This window comes from Primulina huaijiensis, chromosome 15, assembly GCF_012295235.1.
Source record: "Primulina huaijiensis isolate GDHJ02 chromosome 15, ASM1229523v2, whole genome shotgun sequence".
Classification (NCBI taxonomy): Eukaryota; Viridiplantae; Streptophyta; class Magnoliopsida; order Lamiales; family Gesneriaceae; genus Primulina; species Primulina huaijiensis.
Genome location: NC_133320.1, coordinates 3,322,400 through 3,341,220, shown reverse-complemented (window position 1 = coordinate 3,341,220; position 18,821 = coordinate 3,322,400). Strand labels below are relative to the sequence as shown.

Below are 18,821 nucleotides of genomic sequence, written 5' to 3'. Positions count from 1 at the left end.
TACCATAGAAGTCACATTTTGAGGATCTAAACGGATTTGCACTGACATTGGATTGCCTTCTTATTACTCACAAGCACATTGCACATCAACCAAATCACAACACATGCAGTGCCTTTAAGGTCCCTAGCAGCTAGGAGCCTTTACGTGAAAATTCACCACATTAGGGGAAAACAAGGTTGATCAAGAGATCTCACCGAGCCGACTGCGCGCATGTGTTTCACTGAGATCCAGCCTATTAGCGTTTTCCCCTTTTCAATAACTCCCGGTGTCCTAAGAACCCAATCTCATAGTTCAAACTTAGAACTAATAAGTAGGATAAGACTTGGTTTGACTTCCAATGTAGGACAACTTCATGTCCCATTTCATTCAATATTCCAACAACATCATCCTCCGACGCATAATAGACTATAAATGTCAACAAGAATATGAATTATTCTGTCAAGCACCTGCACCAGTTTGTGAAATTACATTCCATGTTTCTCATATGTATATGCTGAAGAATGAAAAGTTGGCAAGGGTTTATATTCTCATCCCCAAGAATATAATATACTATCATAAATTATAAGATATGGTTTAAGCAATTAATTAGTACATGCAGAGATCGAACAAACCTGATCGCATATTTCGACGATATTTTTTTTTAAAGTAAAGGAATAAGATAAATTGCTTATTTATTATTTAAAGATTAAATAAATATACATGCTAGTGTCTTGTTTAAAGTCGCGTTAGTTGGGTTTTAAATCGTTTGAGGACATCGTTACTCAGCAAAGAATAATATAGGTTGTCGAACACAGACGAAAACATGAGAAAGCACAAACGAAAAAGTAGCGAGAGGAGTTGGAGCGAAGGCAATGGTGCATCTGTTTGCATGGTTATTTGCCTTTTTCTTACTCATAATCATTCTAGCCCTTATTCTTTACCAGGTATTTTTCATAATATATACCTAATATGTGTCTCTAATTCCAGCAATATTCCTGTTTTCATATGATAATTACTCCGTCTGATTTCCTTTCCGATGAATTGATATTTCGTTTATTTGTTATTTTTTTAAAAAAGTTGATGGGTTTTCTTAGTTAGTGCTTATACATAATGGGTTGAACGAAATATATGTGTTTGTGGAGTGATTCTCTGTTGATGGGAATAGACTTTGAATCTTGTAACTTTTTTGATACGTTGTGAAATTGAGATGCAAGATCTCCATATATGAGTAAGAAAACGCAAATTTACAGTTGAAACTGATTTACGTCTCCTTTCTAGTTTATGTGGATGATTGAGTTGTGTTTATGATTTTTAAAACTTGTGCTGTAAGGAGAGAGGTCACAAATATTGATTGTGCTGATCGCTCGAGAAGAATGGACATGTTTATGAATGGTCGAGGAGTGAAAAGGGTAAAATGAAAAAGAAGATCACGAGGTTTAGATCCAGAGTACAGAATTTACAGATCGTGGGTAGGCAATATGATTATCATATCGTGGGAGCTCAGTGATTGGCTCTAGTGTTGAAGATCATGAATTTGAGTTTTAGCCTACCAAAAAACTAGCTCAAATGGATGATTGTCTAAGTCCATATATACAACACTCAAGAACTTAACTGAGTTGATATGAGACATCTAACTCCCCATCATGTTCAAAAATGAACAACTGAAACGTGAAGTTTACAAGGCATTAATGGGAGACTCATAAGGACAGTCTAACACATAACGGTGTGTTATGTATTGAAGTAGTAATATTGTTTGACCTTGAAGACCATGAAATAGTACATTTGATATAGAAACAGCTCCAAATATTGTTTGACCTTGAAGACCATGAAATAGTACATTTGATATAGAAATAGCTCCAAATATAATCGAATTAATTTGTCCATCCGATTTTCATAATAAGTAATTTCAAATATATATTTTTGTTTGTTTTTTCACATATATTAAGAAAATCACTGAAAAAACAAATTATATACAAATTTTCCATTTTATCTTTATTTAATTCATTAAAAAATAGTTGTATGTTTTTTCGAAACTCAACGAATAAGGGTATTTTAGAAAAATCAAAAAAAAATAACTAAATTTAAAAACTTAACTATATATTTGAGATTATATATATACATATATAATTTAGACGGATGTAGTATCAAATACAAGATGAACAAATTTATACATTGGACCAAAATATTTGTCATTCTTTCTTCTGCATTCTCACAATGCCTCCCCCTCTTCTTCTATGCTACACTAAATCTGAAACTGAATTATTTTTCTAATTGCAGCTAATGTGCTTGACCGATTTAGAGTTTGATTACATCAACCCATATGACTCAGCATCAAGAATAAATTGGGTTGTATGGCCTGAGTTCATTGCTGAAGGAGTTCTATGCTTTGTCCATCTTACCTCCGGACATTGGATTATGTTCTTGATGTGTCTTCCATATTTATATTACAATATAAAAGTGTAAGTCTTCTTTTTAGTATATTGCCTACAAGAATTTTCAAACCTTTTATTAGAAATGCAATCCACCCTGACATTGTCACTCGAATATGTTGCGTTGAAGAATTTTGTTTTGACTGACAGCATGCTTCCGTTTTGTAGATAACTATCGGCCATAAAAAGATGTAATTATCACTTTATCAGTATGATATTTTCTTTTGTCAGAACTCGGTGAATGCTTCACATAAATTTGACTAGTGTTGATTAATGAAAATGATTTTAAAGATTTATCCCTAAAATAATTGGATTTCATGAGTAATCCAGAATTTTGACTTCGTGAGTATGAGAATTACCTGAGTGTTAAAGCTATGTACTGTAATTTGAGCATGGAATTTAATTTCGTGAGTTTGACGAAGAGGAAAGAATCATTAATCATTAACCCCTCTGTGAAAAAAATGAACAAATAATGATTTGAGAAAATGAGAGAATCGATTTCTACAGCGTGTATCCCACAATCTTGTATATATTCACAAATAGATCTCTGGTCCCTGTTAGTGAACAATGGTACCATGACAGTGTGACTCGAAAAGCATAGTGATCAATGATCTACCAGAGAAACTATCCAATAACACCTACTTCAACATTGAAAATGCTGGTTATAGACAGGTCAGTAGGGATGCATTGATTAGTACTTTAAATTATGTTATGGGTCCGGATAACACATTGTAATATGTATCTAACTGGCACTCTGATCGGTTGAACAGTCTCGTGCTGGAAGATACAAAAAGCTTTGAAAAAGTTATTAGAACTATGTGATTTAATTTTCAAATGAAGCATTCATTTACACAGATGTGAGAATGATCACTTTATAAAAAATACCCTTTCCTATCCCAATGTCAAGTGAGATTACGGAAGCCATTAGCTGATTGCTTGTCATGTGTTTGGCAAAGAGACTTCAATGTGTCTTATTTGTAATGGATTTGAATTCTAGGTTGTAAAGTTTTCCTTTGTTTTTTAGAATCATAATTCCCATCATTTCTTGGTTAATGACCAGATATTCTCAGCGGCGGCACTTGGTAGATGTAACCGAGATCTTCAACCAACTTCGTTGGGCGAAGAAGATAAGATTGTACAAGCTCATATATCTGGTCATCCTTCTTGCTTTATCAATATTCTGGTATGATAAAATCTTGTTTTGCATTGTTGATTTTTTTTCAAAATCTGGTCTGCTCCTTGATTTGCTGATAACTACCATTTTACACCTTTCAGGATGATTTGGACCATTGTGGAAGAATGAACAACCTGGGTTAGAGTGCCCTGACGAACTTTACATTTTTGTAGGTGATGTATGTTTATTCTTTGTAACATTTTTTTAATAAAATGTTTACTTTTTAAAATTTCCTTTGCCATTTTAATTTCTCTGTTTGATTATTTTTCCATAGTATGTAGTAAACGCATCAATTTTCCTGTTATGATCTGTCTGCGAATTATATTGCACACCTCAGTTCCAAGGGAATTCAAATTTGTCCCACCCGAAATTTTGAAGAACTAACTGAACAAAAAATTCACTGGGACGAAGTTTTTAAAAATAAACAATAAGGATTGTTCTTGATCTAATATTTCCCATGTTTTTCGTCTGCTTCGATGTAATTTTCTAGGTCTATCATTATTTAGGAAGAAATGTCCTTGCATAAACTCTGTAATGTGCTGTGTGTGTTTGGTTCACCGGATAGCGGAAGAATAATCTGGAAAGTATTACTGGACTTCAGTTGGACAACTTATGCAGATTAATTTAATCTTGTTGTCCACTTTCTGGTAATGCTGGTGGAAAAATTTATCATATGTGCATTTGATCACCTGAAATAGCTGTGGATGGTATCCGTTCGAGGGTGTTTATGTCCAGAAGCTGTTCTCATGTCTTGAACCATGATGTCTTTGATCTAGTTGGCTCGCTTTAAGTGTTTTTTTCCATTGATATGCTGTAACTGTAACAGTTTTTGCTAGCTATACCACAGCAAAAATAATAACAACAATTACAATGTTTTTGGCACGGTTGGTGTGATTGGTGGATATATTTGTTTCATTCAATGTTTTGTTAAAGTTCAACGAACTGATTTGTTATCCTTATATTTTATATTTTTTTATCATCTCATCTTATGAATCAACCGGTGTCTTAGGAAATAAGAAACTATATTTTTTGTATGTAATTTTTTATATCCAAATCTGGCCATATACATAGTGAGATTGGAGAATGCATTATTTTTGTGTTGAGCTTACAACACATGGTGCCAGTTGAAAGAGAAACACATGGAAGCACGTGGTGTGCCCTAAGCATGGGATTGGTGGGATTTGCTTGCAAATTGCATTGTCTTGTAATGATGAGTAGAATTTAAGGTTCTGTTATTTATTACAAGATTAGATCTCTGGTGAGACGGTCTCACGAATCTTTATATGTGAGACATGTCAATCCTACTGTATTCACAATAAAAAATAATATTCTTAGCATAAAAAGTAATATTTTTTCATGGATAACCCAAATAAGATATTCGACCCACGAAATTGATTCGTGATACCGTTTCACAAGAGTTTTTGTGTTATTACAATATATTTGTAGGACATATGTTTATTTTATTGACAAAAAACCACTAAAAATGGCTCTCATTGCAAGCAATAAATAAAGATATATAAAGGAGGATAATCATATCCATCTTGAAAACTTTTGGTCCAAACCCATATATTCTCAGAGGCTTCATTGTTGAGTAACTCGAGTTATTAATCCAATCTTGGGCTTTTATGTATAAATACATATAATTATGGGTGCAAACTATCGATTGAGATTATGACTTCTAAAATCAAACGATGTGGATCTCGATTCGATCGTTAGTTGATATTTTTTCGTTAAGTCACAAACGATGTGGATCCTGACTCGGTCATTAACTATAATTTCTTCGGTAAATCACAAAAACTAGGAAACTAAATCTAGAAATTAAAGAAATATTTATGAACAATGACAAAGTTAATTTTGTAATTGTGAATTGGATTCAACATATTTACGAAGAAATCGATGATAAAATCTAAAACAAATTTGTTGAAACTAATTAAAACTAGAATATAAAAACTAAGAACAAGTGATCTAAATTGAATTAGAGCTGATTAAATTTGCAGAACATTTTTATGTAATCTTGAGTTGATTGATGAGTTCATCGTTTTGGTTTCAACTCCTTCAACCAGTTCGACCAATCTTTTATGATCATTGATCGTGTTTTAACTTACTCAACGTGTGGACAAAAGTCCAACTTCTCAAACCAACCAAATCTCCTAACATATTGAGCCTTTAAACGTGTGAATTCTAGTTTCTCAAGCTTGCAGAATTTGGGTCCAACTGTATCATAGTATGTTTACAAACTAAAGTCATTTTTTAAAAATTATATTTGACCAAAGGTCGTTTACCCAAGTTATTCAATACTGACATTCTATGATAATGTGGAAAACACAGAAGAAAATAAAATTATTCTAAAAATTTATTGGGGCTTAAATCAATTTAAATCCAACATTGATTGGTCAGAGCATTAACAACAACATTACCTTCATAATAAATATGTGAATAACGTGGCCGATGAGCCAAGATGATAGCAAGAATCAAACTAAGTATGTGAAATATTAATATGTTTTTGTTTAGAATTTTTGATACGTTAGATTGCTCGAAAATCTCTAAAAATAAATAAAAATTTGCTTTCAGTACCCATGTCAAGAAAAATGTGTTTGAACTCTCCGAGCCCACTTTTTTTTATTCGATAAAAATCGATACAAAACATTAAAAATATGATATTTGAGTACCAATTGTTTCAGATCTGATTATAATATATTATTTTTGACTACTCCGAACATGTATTACAAATATTGATATCAATGACACATTTGTCTTTACGGACGAAAAATCACTACAAAACATTGAAATGATGATACTAATATATGATATTTGAGTACTAACTATTTTAGATATGATACAAAATATACAATTTTGAGTATAAAATTAGAACAATTTTATTAATATCAATATTTGTTACTCATGTTTGAGTACTAAAAAAATATATATTAATACCAATCTGAAATAATTGATTTTTATGTAGTAATAATAATATGAAAAAAATTGTCGTATTTGTTATATTTAATTTAATTAATTCGTGGCGTGGATCTCACGTGAAAGTCGCTTCAGATTTCCCTCCCATTTTTGTTCCGTTTTCTTGGTGGGCCTGTTTGGCACCATTCTCTAAATATTATAATATTCAGCACCGCACCCGAGTCCACCATTCCCATAAAGCTGCCGACCTCACCACCAATACTCGTCAATCATGGCGGCAGACGACTCTCTCTCCACTCCCTTCCTCGTCACCCGTCCATCCGATCATCATCCTCACGTCGTCCTCGACGTAAACGGGTGCGATAACCCAGAACGGACCGAATCTGCGTGTCAAAACCCGTTTGAATTCATCGGAGCTCATGAAAAATTCGAGGTGCCCGGATCCAACACAGTCGACCCGTTTCGGAACAGCACTCCTGGAGTGGACGGCGTGTACGAGTGGCTGAAGATTGTGATCTGCCTGCCTGTTGCTGCCGTGAGGCTTGTGCTCTTTGGTTTTTGTTTGATGGTGGGGTATGTGGCTACTGTTTTGGCGCTGCATGGCTGGAAGGATAAGCAGAATCCTCTTCCGAGATGGCGGTGCCGGGTTATGTGGATCACCCGTTTGTGTGCCCGTGCAATCCTTTTCTCATTTGGGTATGCGCTTTCTCATATTTTTTTACTCTATCTTTTAAAAGTTTATTTTTTTTGGATGAATTTGTTATTTGTGAGCTGTGGCTGCTCCGCTGCTGTATCTATGGAATTTTATCTTTGCGTTTCTTGTTTGCTTCTTTCTTCTCGACTTCTTGAAATGAAGCACTGTTCGTATTGTTGAGAAAGTTATAATCTACAGTGAATGCGAACAGATGCAACCGCTGTACACGAATTGTGTACGTCGTACATGCATAAGGGTGCCGATTAATTTTCAACATATTAACGTATCTAGCATAAATATAATTCATCAGTTGAGAGTGAATCTTTGAAAGATACGATCCAAATTGTCGAAAGTAAAAATTATGAGAACGTATTGTTTATTACTCTTCGAGCGAGTGTTTACTACAAGAACTGACGAAGATATGAGGCGAAGAACGGAGGAGGGAGCTGAGTTCCGAGAGCATTCCAGCGGATAGGAGAAGGGACTTGAACAGGGAAATTGCTTTTCATTATTATTCAGTGTATGAGTGCAAGTGTCATATTTATAGGTACTAGGCATCTATTACATGTTCTCAATGACTGACAAAACTGATGAAGTGACTAAAGCTATTGCAACTGCTAATGGATCAAACTAGTTAAAAATATGTAAACTATTTAATATTTTAATGATCATATAATTCCTTACCCCTTTGGAACCTCATAGTCCTCCAGGTAGCGCATGCTGTAGAGTGGGTAAAGAGTGTTGAAACATTCCGCTCCCAACTAATCAAGCTCTTCAATATGTGAAGACTGAAGCATGTCGCTCCCAAAGCATAGAAGTGAAGAAAATAAACGGGATCAGACATAATTTTGATGTCATTATGTAGCATAACAGGTTTCCACTCCCACACTAATTGAATCCACATGGCTGCTGTAGCTTACAAAACTCCTCAGTGGAGTTTCATAATGTCCTTGGTGAACTCGAGAGTGGCGAGGGGAAATGATGACCGAACCAAGTTTTTTAGCCGGAGAAAGGCTAGGAAAATTTGCTTGCTGCCCCTGTTACTCAAGGCATTGAAATGACGAGCCTCACAATTACGAATCACCCATAAGGACAGTTTGTTGTCCTGCTCCACCATCACTTTGAAACTGGATACCTGCAACCATCCTAGTCATCTCTGCCTCTGTTTTTGTATCATACTGTATTTGCCAAGTGTTCACATAATGCGCAGTTCTCTATTCTTGAACGTGTATTGGGGTGCCATGCAAACTTACAGCATTTGGAATGTACACCGACAGCTGCTATTTAGAAGTTGCTGGAGGTATGACAAGTGAATTCTACACATGGGATATGGTAGTGTTAGAGGGATGTTTAGCCACTGGATGTTGTGCTTCTACTGCATGAAACATGTTCACAGCTGAGCATGGTGGAAGCAATGGAGTTTAGAAATTGATTGTCGATTTATTTTACTCAATATGAGCCTCAATGGTGAGGGAGGCTGAAACGATAAAAAATTAGAAGGTTGGATGAGTTGGAAAGTGAGGGGCAGGGATCTCAGGAGATAGCAACCGAAAGGAAGGAAGGGCATATCGGAGGCGATGGGAAAGATCATGAGGGATTTTCTTTGGTATGAAGCTGATGGTGATTGGTGAATCACATAGTCATCTGGTTGCCTGGGAGCAGGTGTGCCAACCCAAAAATAGAGGGTGATTGGGTATTGAAAATATTTGTTTGAGAAACAGGGTCATGTTGGGGAAATGGTAGTGGAGGTTTTACTCAGAAGAAAGGACATTGTGGAAAAATATTACAGTGAGTAAATACGGATTACAAGATAATGGATGAGATGCATGTTTAGCAAGAAACGTGATGTTCAGATGTCCTTGGAAGTTTATTTCTAGAACTTACCCGACTTTTCATCAATTAGCGAGGATTGTGGTTAGGGGAGGTACCAAGCTCAGGTTTTGGGAGGATTCTTACTTTCGGGATCTTTATCCGTATTTGTTTCAGCTTTCTTCGGTTCATAATATGCTTATATCTTATTTTGCTTTATTTGATAATTCGTCATCTTCCCCTTCTTGGGATTTGCATTTTCGGAGGGTTTGAGGAATGAGGAGTTTTGTGAGTTGAGTGCGTTATTAAGAAAGTTAGATAGAATCAGGTTGATTGAAGGGGTAGATGATGTCGTGTGTGGGCTGGGGATACGTCAGGTCTCTTTTCAATCAAATCTTTCTTTGAGTCTTTCTTTTCGAGCAGTAGATTTCCCGCTTTTCCATTTTACGATGTTATATGGAAAGCTCTAGTTCCAACAAAGATTCAAGTATTCTCGTGGACAACGGTTCTGGGTAAATTGCCGATTTCGGAGATGATGCAAAAGAGATGATCCATGTGTGCTCTGTTGGTCTGTGTGGATAGAGAAAAATAGAAGATTTTTGACAACCTTACAAGGGAAAAGTGTTGGGAAAAGATCAAGATCAAAATATCTACTTGGATTGGATCTCATGTAGTCTTTCAGAATGTCTCAATCTCAGATTTATTGAGAGATTGGGCTCTGTGTATTTTTTTACAGCACCAGTGTCTTGTCTAGTATTTTGTCGTGAGTGGATTACTAGTCCGCTTATGGTAATTAAAAGATATTAAATATTTAATAAAATATCGTTGCTTATAAAAAAAACGCTGTACTCGAATTCAATCTTGAAATGAAAATGCTAATCAGTAATTGTTCTAAAATCAACAATCGCCTCGGACAGGAAATTGTGGGAGCCATTCTTCTGAAAAATCATGTTACTTATTATAAAAAGTAGTTTGATATTGTGGGGGTTTAAGTTTTATGTGTATTAAGAAGTTTAAGATTCTATTGTATTTGCAATGTCTAGAATCAAATGTTCTGTTCTTGAAAATTTGGGAATAACACAGTGTTTCTCCTTCCTTTTCATACAAGTTTCTCGTGCACGAAGTTGTTTGACTTTTCTCATACCTTATATAAACTATCTTGTGCGCTTTTGGCGTGCATCATGGAAAATGTAGATTTGACTCAAATATGATAATTTTTAGGAACATTTAGTGATGTAAACAATTGAGCAAGTTGAACGTGTTTTAGGTTGATTATTGATTGTCAAAGTTGGTATTGGAATTGTATGCTACCAATCTAATCTGTGTACTATAGAAATGCATCAGTGTGTAAGTCTATTTTGAATTATTAGATTAGATTTTTTTTACAAATAAGACTGTATGTGATTTTGCTTTGTTTTAGATTATAATAGAATAAGAGATGAGTAATTGAAGAAAGAACAAGAGTTGCTAATATTTCATCATTTCATGTACTTCTGAGACACCATTATACATATTTAATCTTCTTTTAGTGGTTATCATATATATTTTCTTTTCTTATAAATAATGTTAAAAGTCGGAAAACTTGAATTGCTGTATGTTGACAATAACAAGTAGATACAAGAAATTGAATATATATATACACATTACATATGATCGGGAAGTCTTTTTGATGAAAAACCACTTTCGAAGCTTTAATTATTCTTTTAATCGACGGACCCATTATACCGTACTAAAAATAAAATATTTTAAAACAAGAAGTCACCGTAAAAGAAACCAAATGAAAATATAAGCATTACATTTCAGATTTTTTAAATGCTGTCGGCATGACACTTGTTGAGATAAGAACATTAGTTTGTTCAGCCAAAACATTAGTAAATCTAGTTATATCGGAAAGATTCCAGCTAATTTAGCTTGCCGTGTGTTTTAATTGATTGATCTTTTTGTCAGGTATCATTTTATGTTTGATTGGCAGATGATCAAAAGTTGAGCATTTATGAAAGAGGCTTTTATTTTACTAGCATGATTATCAACTGTGGATGATCCTAAAACAGAATAAAAATGATTAATTCAGGATTGTAGGATTATAATTGTTTGTCTAGATTTCCTCTAGGTGTTGATGTTTTTTTTTCCTCTTTTGGCATATGAGTCCTATTTTGAGTGGGAAAACTCATTCCTATCACTTTGGATTGTCATACTGCAGCTACCATTGGATAAAAAGACGAGGGAAGCCTGCCTCGAGGGAGATTGCTCCTATTGTTGTTTCGAATCATGTGTCATATATCGAACCTATTTTCTTTTTCTTTGATTTGTTTCCGACAATAGTTTCCTCTGAATCACATGATTCCATGCCTTTTGTTGGAACCATCATCAGGGCAATGCAGGTAATTTAGATTCTTGCTATAATGTGTTTTCATTTTCAGTTTGTGATTCTGCAAGTCTTTTCGAAGAGTGGTGGTTCGGAGTAATTTCTGTCACAGATTCATAGGAATTTTTAAACTCTTGATTTATACATTTGTCCTTATTGCTGTTGAACAAGGAATCTCACCAAAAATTTAATCAAAAGACTCTGATTCCTTCTGTAGGTTATTTATGTTGATAGATTCTCAAAATCATCCCGGAAGCATGCTGTAAATGAAATAAAGGTAGAAGGCATCTGTGTGCACTCTATTTTATGTTTGAACCAAATGTAGGATGCCAAATAATGACTGAATGTATGCGTGCTTTATTAATTCATGTCCCAAGTTTGGAGTATAATTTAAATTTATAAATTTTATTCAAGAATCTGAATACAGAGAAAGGCTTCTTCCGGTCGATTTCCTCGAGTGCTTTTATTTCCCGAGGGAACAACAAGCAACGGCAGAGTTCTTATGTCCTTTCAACTTGGTGCATTCATCCCTGGTCATACCGTTCAGCCAGTCATTGTCCGTTATCCCCACATACATTTTGACCAATCATGGTATTGCGGCCCTCTGATTTTTTTCACTGATGTTCTGTCAACATGTATGGTATTTCCTTATAATCTCAAAATGAGTGTTATCTCGTTCAGGGGGAATATACCTCTTGGGAAATTGATGTTCAGAATGTTTACGCAGTTTCACAATTTCATGGAGGTATGCATCGATTTCTCATTGTCTCTGGATATAAGAAAGAAGAAGGAATTTAATAATTTACTGTTATCATTGATTCTGCTATAACCTAAATGAAGAACCTTTTAACCTGTTGCAGCCAGGTTCAGAATTTGTATTACTGTCTTGCTTTGGAAATGATTCTTTGGGCACTCAGCTAGCATTGTCATTTTTAGGCTCTCTTATGCTTGACATTTTTTTTTGTTGGACGGTTTAGTATGGTCATTCAATCTTATGTTGCACAGGTTGAATATCTTCCTGTTGTGAAGCCCAACGAAAATCGTAAGGAAAATGCCATCTGTTTTGCTCAGAGAGTGAGTCTTGTCTTACTGGTTTACATAGGTTTGATTCTCTGTCATATGTTTTGATACCTTTCAACTTGTGCTCATGTAATTTTCAGTGTTAACATCACAATTCTAAGTATGATATGCATTCCAATCAAGCCATTAATGTTCTTTTGAAGGCATTTCAACATCTGAAATACGTGTTTGTGGAATTTATTTATGGTTTACTGGAAATAATAATTTGAACTCTCTCGTCAGATGAAGTAGAGAAATAAGTTAGCGGCCATGTTTAGAAATTGAGTTTTGTGATTGAAATTTTTTATTTTAATGTTACAAAGCAAACATTACATTAGTAGACAAGGATCCTAGGTCAAATTCCCTACGAAGTCATAAGCTGATCTTTAGATCCTCTTGTTTGGCTTTTGAACAACGAGTCTGGTATATTGCAATATTTTTTTCATCATTATTTTACTGAATTGTTATTTCCATTGATTAAATTGTTTATGTGATTCAATGCAGACAAGTCATGTCATTGCTAGTGCTCTCAATGTTCCACAAACATCACATACTTATGGAGACTTCATGCTTTTTGCAAAGGCAGCTGAGTTCAAGCAGGTCTGTGATTAGCTTTTGTACCTGAGAATTCGTTCAGTTGTTATTGTTCACGAATGTGCTGTTTGCTATTAAAGTACTTGTGCATGCTTTAAACAATCAACAGTGTGTCGCTGTCTTGAATTTATTCTTTTTGTTCTTTTATTATTGAATAAGTTTGAAGGAATAAATAGCAGTATACTGGGCATCATCCTTCATATCTGCTCACATAGCTTATTTTGCATGAGAGAGTAATTTACATTGTTCTTATGTTGATAGTCATGCAATTTGTGCACCTTATGGGGTTGAGAACATCTGTCATAGTACTACAATGCTCAACTCTTTTGCAAATTATGCATTTAAGACTTCTGTTACCATCATGTACCCTCTTTTTTTTTTCTTCTTAATCCTACATCTTAATTTGTGCTATTGTGCACAATATTTCAGCTATAAGAATTCAAATCCTTTATCAAGCAGGTTGCAGTGGTTAGTCAAGTTGAAAAGCCGTTAATATATTATATTCATTTAAAGATGCTACTTTTGTCGGGAAAAAATTCCTAGAAAATGCCTCTCTCATTGAGATTTTTCTTTCTTATTTCCATTTTATTCCGTAACTTTTGTCGAAGGCTCTATACTGGCTCAAATAATTGTCAAATGAACATTATTACTCGAGGAACATAATATGTTCATATGCTTATCTAAATGTTGGATTCTTTGCTGATAAAATGTCAAAATTTCGGCAGGAAAACCCCTCAAATTATATGGTTGAAATGGCTTGGGTGCAATCGGTAAGTTGGATTCAATTCATTTATTCTTTGAAAAGTTACTTGAACTACTTTGACGCTATCCACTGAGGTCAATATGGTTTGACATTTTTTGTCGTGCAACTTAAAATACTTCTAGCATATGGTCCGTTTTACATTTTACTATGTGTACTGATCGAGCTTTTCTAACACATTAATTTAGAAAAATTAAATATCTCCAATCTACTCGATAGTTATCGTAAGTGTACGAGTCATGTTTTACTATAGTGTAACAAGTACAGATATCGTTTCACATAGATTGAATTTCAATTTATAAGTCATACTTTTGACGGAATTCCCTAACTATCAATATGTTCTGTAAAACTATATTAATTTAATCAACAAAATGCAATAACCAAACGTTCTTGTATTATTTAACAATTGCGATTGCATTAACGGACTATAGAATCCTCTAGTTTTCGATTTTCGGTCTATGACTATCAACATGTACTCTACCTCATATGTCTATGCAAGTTGTAGATCCATGAGTTGTGTTACTCTATCATGTTATAAAATCTCATATCGATCCAAAGATGCAATCAACACAATAACATAATCAAGGATGCTTAAAAACAAAATTCAATCTTCAAAAAGAAGTCAAAACATAATTGTTTTGGGGGTAGGATCTCTTAAATCCTAACTAAAAGAAAAGAGAAAAGGAGAAAACGCTTGTGAAGTTCTTGTTCTTCGCTTGCATTCTTGCTCTTGATTGCTTTTCCCGTGCAGCTGCGTCTTTTCTTATCTTCCTCGCTTGCTGCTGCGTTCGTATTTGATGATTTTTTCGTGTGTGCCCTCTGTCTGCTGGGGCTTGCTACTTGTATTTGCATCCAAGAGTCCACGAATGTAAAAAATCCGAGAAGATCAATTTTTCCTTAGCGAGATCTACTGGGACGGTAGAAGATATTGCCCTAGCGCGCCCCGCATTGCCCCATGTTCTTACTTTTGAAGGTCTCACTCTGGGGTGAGCGGAAATAACCGCACTAGTGTGCCTCCTCTGTCTACAATTCAGCTTGTCATGCAATCACGCCGAGGCGGTCGAAAAACACCGCCCTAGCGCGACCTGTTTTGTCCATGGCTTGGTAAACATATGCTCAGAGAATAACTTATGGCAATTGTTATTGACCTCATAACCTATGGCAATTTTTATTGATCATGTGAGATCATCCTCGATGTATTTTAGCCCGACTTCCCGAACTAACGATATTGCTGCACTGGCAGTTGAATGTAATTAAGTTTCAATGCTGCTTTTTAGCTGTGGTAGATAGAATTTCTCCTTTTTAGGCGTGTGGGTAGATTTTATCTGAGTGTACGATTATCATTTTATTCCTCCGAGTTATTGTAGTTGGGCACAGATATTATTTTGGAAAATAATTTTTCATAACTAAAATGCTGAACCAAAATCATTAGAATGCTATACTTTCGTTCAATTGGATTTTGTCCGTAAAATTTGTTGCAACTTCTTCTGGATGTTGCATCTTTTCTTGTTTGTATTGATTAATTGCTGCAAATAATAATCATAATTGCCATTTGTTTTCAGTCTTTACGTCTAAGGGTTTTGGAGGCTGTGGAATTTTTGGAGATATATCTTTCAATGAACCCAGATGCCAGGTATTTGGAAAGCATTTGAGTTTTCCATGTGTTATATATGCTTGAAGTACGTTGTATCAGCTTATCGCTTGTTCTATTTTACTCAAAACGGGTTAAAAAATTAAAGTTACTGTATAACTATTTGAAGTCAAGTCGTGGTCCGTGATGACTTCTAGATGCTAGATCAATTAGCATCTCAAAATCAGGCCATTAAAATAATTTTGATCTCCTTCATTCCTTTTTATTAGGTGACCTTTTCATCTTGGTTAATAAATGGTACCAGTTTTAGCATAAAGTGCAATTTAGCGTAAAGTGACAAGTGGGAGGTTTTCTAGCTTTGCTTCTACGCTAACAATGAAAGTTGAGGTGTAATTTATTTAAACAATAACAAATTGAAAATTATTGAGTATCAGTTTCATTGATAGACACCATAAAGATGGGTGAATAGAAAAATGAGTCGATATTCAGTACAATTTGCCCATGTTCTGCAATTTTTTTCTATGCTATTCATGATTCTCACATTGTGGTTGCTGGGTTAAGGGTTGCATGTTGCCATTCACTAGTTGAACATAAAGAACAGTGTTTACAAAGCGGTAGGCGGGCGACCACCCATCGCCCACCGCTTAGGCGGTTTTTTTTTATATCTAAATATCTAATGTTTCTAGTTTATCTCTGTATTTCTCCAACAATTCCTCTATATTTGATTCAAACTCAAAATCAATGACATATTCTTCATCTTTATACGATACAAATTGATTGAAAAATATGTCAAAATATCTTTTTTTTTAAAATAAAAAAATAAGGAAGTTACATATTACTTTAGGTGGCTTCTAAAAATTGGGGCGATGAGCGACCGCCCAACGCCTAGGCGATCCTAGGCAGCGCTTTTTAGGACACTGATAAAGAAGTTAGATGGGGATTTCTTTATTAAGTTCTTGCATTGCAGCTATTTTATATATTTTGAAGATCTAGTTTGTAAATACGAAGAATGGTTCTTATAGAGTTTCTTACAATTTGCAGCGGATATGTCGAGTTCCACAACTTCATCAAAGTTTTAAGGCTGAAAACTTCCATGCTGTCTGAGAAGGTTAGCTGCCAACTCAAGCTTTTCATTGGCTTGTATAGTTTTTGTCTGTTATGTGTATTGGTAAAGAGAATGTACGTCATGATTCATGACTTTTGAGAATAAGGGTGATAAATAACAGTAATTCCCCAATCAAGGTTTGTAGAAAGTTAGCATTGACCTCACCTCTGTTGTAATTTTGTCATTGTCCCTTAGTTTTCTTCATATATTTAGTGAAAACCTGCTTTTCTTCCTGTATGCACTGTCCGTTTGTCCAAATTTTATCTTTAATCTGTCTGGAGGTAATCTTATACGGTTAGCAATCACTTACTACTTATTTTTGTAAGTACATACGAACAACCTGTTGGTGTCTACATTGAAGTATCGAACAGAGAAAGGACTTAGGTGCTAGACTTTGTCTTTTTAGGTGCTATACTTTTTGTCTGGCCTTGGTTTTAGTCTTCAGAATGGCATCTAATTTGGATTGTAGTTTTTCGTAATTTACTTGAATTTTATGTTCTATTCTTTAATATCACAGATTTTTGGGTTTATCGATACACACAAGATTGGTAAAATAACATTCAAACAGGTAAGCTAATACTTCTGTGTTCATTCTAGTGTGCATTTGCAATGCACGCATGTGCAGAAATACTGCTAACATAACAATCTCTGCCAACCAAGAATCTTCACTATTAACAGCACTTGTTATGTCAGTTTCTGCTTGGATCTGCCCATGTCTTGAAGCAGCCACTATTTCGGCATGCTTGTGAACTAGCATTTAGTGAATGTGTCGCTGATGGAAAGAATCACATTTCAAAATCAAAGGTATTTTTTCATCAATTAGTTTTGTTAGTTCCTGGTTATTTGTTTGGCTTCTATGTTTAGCATCATGATCTGTGAGTTTTCTCATGACAGTTACATGATGCCATATCAGTAGGTGTTCCGAATTTGCACCTTGATGAGGTGAGTTTGTGAATTAACTGGACTTTCTCTGTCAATGACACTTGAGGAGTCAGATTATGAAAATTGATGCTGATATTCTCAACACTACTATTAAGAAATTGTCACTTTTTGATCTTTGCAGATCAAGGGGCTTTTTAGTTTGTTCGATGTTGATAGTGATGGAAAAATCAGCAAGAACGATTTTGTATCGTGTTTGAGGAGACATCCGTTGCTAATAGCCCTTTTCACACCTCTGCTGCTGCATATAGGTTTGTCTGTATCGGATCCTACTTTAATAGAGGTGTTGTAGTTTGTGACAGATGGATGACGTGCAAATGATAGCGATTTTTTGTGTTGATTTGTGCTGGATTAGGAGTCTCAAGCCATTTTTTGTGTTGATTTGTACTGGATTCGGAACTTAAGTCATGAGTGCCGTTCTTTATGTGTGTGTCCAAGTTTTACTTCTGAAAATGTTGTGCTTGGTATCGTGTGTTTGGCTTCAATTTGCTATGTAAGTGTATTGAATTTTGCATTGTGTTGTTATTGGGTGAGCATATTGCGTGCTCTCAATTTGTTATGAAAAATTACTATTCTTACCAGATCAAATTTTAATGCATTAAAATGTGGAGTAAGAAGCATTTTATGGAATTAAATGACAATTATTGGAGATATTTAGTCTAACATGCTAAATATAAACATATTGTTGTAACTTGTAAAGAATATCGTATGGATTTGTGAGGACATGCTAGAATAGATCAAATTGGTTTTGCAAGAAATATCAACTTATTCCTCAAACTAGATCAACTGAAAAATCTATTGCTTTCAATTGTGTATTGCACACAATTTTTTCCACTTATTACATGTGTTTCTTTTGCACGCTTGACCCGACTTGGTGAATGGGACTAGTGATTCCCATATGAAGAGCGATCGACACGTAGGATCCGCGCATTCGCAGCCTATAGCAGGATGACTTGGAATAGCCTAACTCAGGGAAGTTCTTGGAGAAATGGTCTCACTTTAGTCTAGAACATCAGACACTAAGGTCCTCGAGCGAAAAGAAAGGCATGTAACAGACAAGTCGAATAAAATCTAATGGATAATGGAATATCATGTTGGATCAAATCAAAGCCTGCAAGTTAGGCAAGTTTGAATACCATGTCAAAAACATAAATTCCCTCCTCACTCAAAAATACTTGGGTATCATGCAGGTAAAAACACAAGTCATTATTAGGTATTTATGTATATTCTATTGTCGTCATCTGTTTTCTTCGACAATAGATCATGACTTGAGCGTCGGAGGATTTCGCTAAAATAATGCCCGTCAACCTTCTCATTCATAGCCGCTTCAAACTTCGACAATAGATCATGACTTGAGCGTCGGAAGATTTCGCTAAAATAATGCCCGTCAATCTTCTCATTCATAGCCGC

At 34.9% G+C, this 18,821-nt stretch overlaps 2 protein-coding genes across 5 annotated transcripts; both read left to right on the top strand.

The window, feature by feature from the left end:
- The first annotated feature begins 781 nt into the window (after nt 1-781).
- Nucleotides 782-4,556, top strand: LOC140960023 (protein cornichon homolog 4-like). 3 transcript variants are annotated; one of them, XM_073418126.1, is made up of 5 exons: nt 782-923; nt 2,257-2,438; nt 3,469-3,591; nt 3,684-3,751; nt 4,073-4,556. In XM_073418126.1, the coding sequence occupies exons 1-4, from the start codon at nt 852-854 to the stop codon at nt 3,709-3,711; spliced, it is 405 nt and encodes a 134-aa protein (XP_073274227.1). In that variant the 5' UTR covers nt 782-851; the 3' UTR covers nt 3,712-3,751; nt 4,073-4,556. The 3 variants fall into 3 exon arrangements, with proteins under 3 accessions (XP_073274227.1, XP_073274226.1, XP_073274228.1); XM_073418125.1 differs by having other exon boundaries at nt 3,684-4,556; XM_073418127.1 differs by having other exon boundaries at nt 792-871; nt 3,684-4,556.
- Nucleotides 4,557-6,696: 2,140 nt separating this feature from the next.
- Nucleotides 6,697-17,988, top strand: LOC140960429 (lysophospholipid acyltransferase LPEAT2-like). Of its 2 annotated transcripts, XM_073418692.1 has the most exons (14): nt 6,698-7,191; nt 11,199-11,379; nt 11,581-11,640; nt 11,791-11,954; nt 12,045-12,108; nt 12,369-12,437; nt 12,927-13,022; nt 13,742-13,786; nt 15,339-15,409; nt 16,409-16,475; nt 16,990-17,040; nt 17,166-17,276; nt 17,367-17,414; nt 17,536-17,988. In XM_073418692.1, exons 1-14 carry the CDS (start codon nt 6,767-6,769, stop codon nt 17,701-17,703), a joined length of 1,620 nt encoding a protein of 539 aa, XP_073274793.1. In that variant the 5' UTR covers nt 6,698-6,766; the 3' UTR covers nt 17,704-17,988. The 2 variants fall into 2 exon arrangements, with proteins under 2 accessions (XP_073274794.1, XP_073274793.1); XM_073418693.1 differs by lacking the exon at nt 13,742-13,786 and having other exon boundaries at nt 6,697-7,191.
- Nucleotides 17,989-18,821: the final 833 nt, after the last annotated feature.

Excerpts from the sequence above, each read along its gene's own strand:
- LOC140960023 (XM_073418126.1), top strand. The coding sequence starts at position 852 with ATGGTGCATCTGTTTGCATGGTTATTTGCCTTTTTCTTACTCATAATC. Across the intron at positions 2,439-3,468 it reads TTATATTACAATATAAAAGT|ATATTCTCAGCGGCGGCACT; the intron begins GTAAGTCTTCTT and ends GTTAATGACCAG. Across the intron at positions 3,592-3,683 it reads CTTGCTTTATCAATATTCTG|GATGATTTGGACCATTGTGG; the intron begins GTATGATAAAAT and ends TACACCTTTCAG.
- LOC140960429 (XM_073418692.1), top strand. The coding sequence starts at position 6,767 with ATGGCGGCAGACGACTCTCTCTCCACTCCCTTCCTCGTCACCCGTCCA. Across the intron at positions 12,438-12,926 it reads CCATCTGTTTTGCTCAGAGA|ACAAGTCATGTCATTGCTAG; the intron begins GTGAGTCTTGTC and ends GATTCAATGCAG. Across the intron at positions 17,277-17,366 it reads ATCACATTTCAAAATCAAAG|TTACATGATGCCATATCAGT; the intron begins GTATTTTTTCAT and ends TTCTCATGACAG.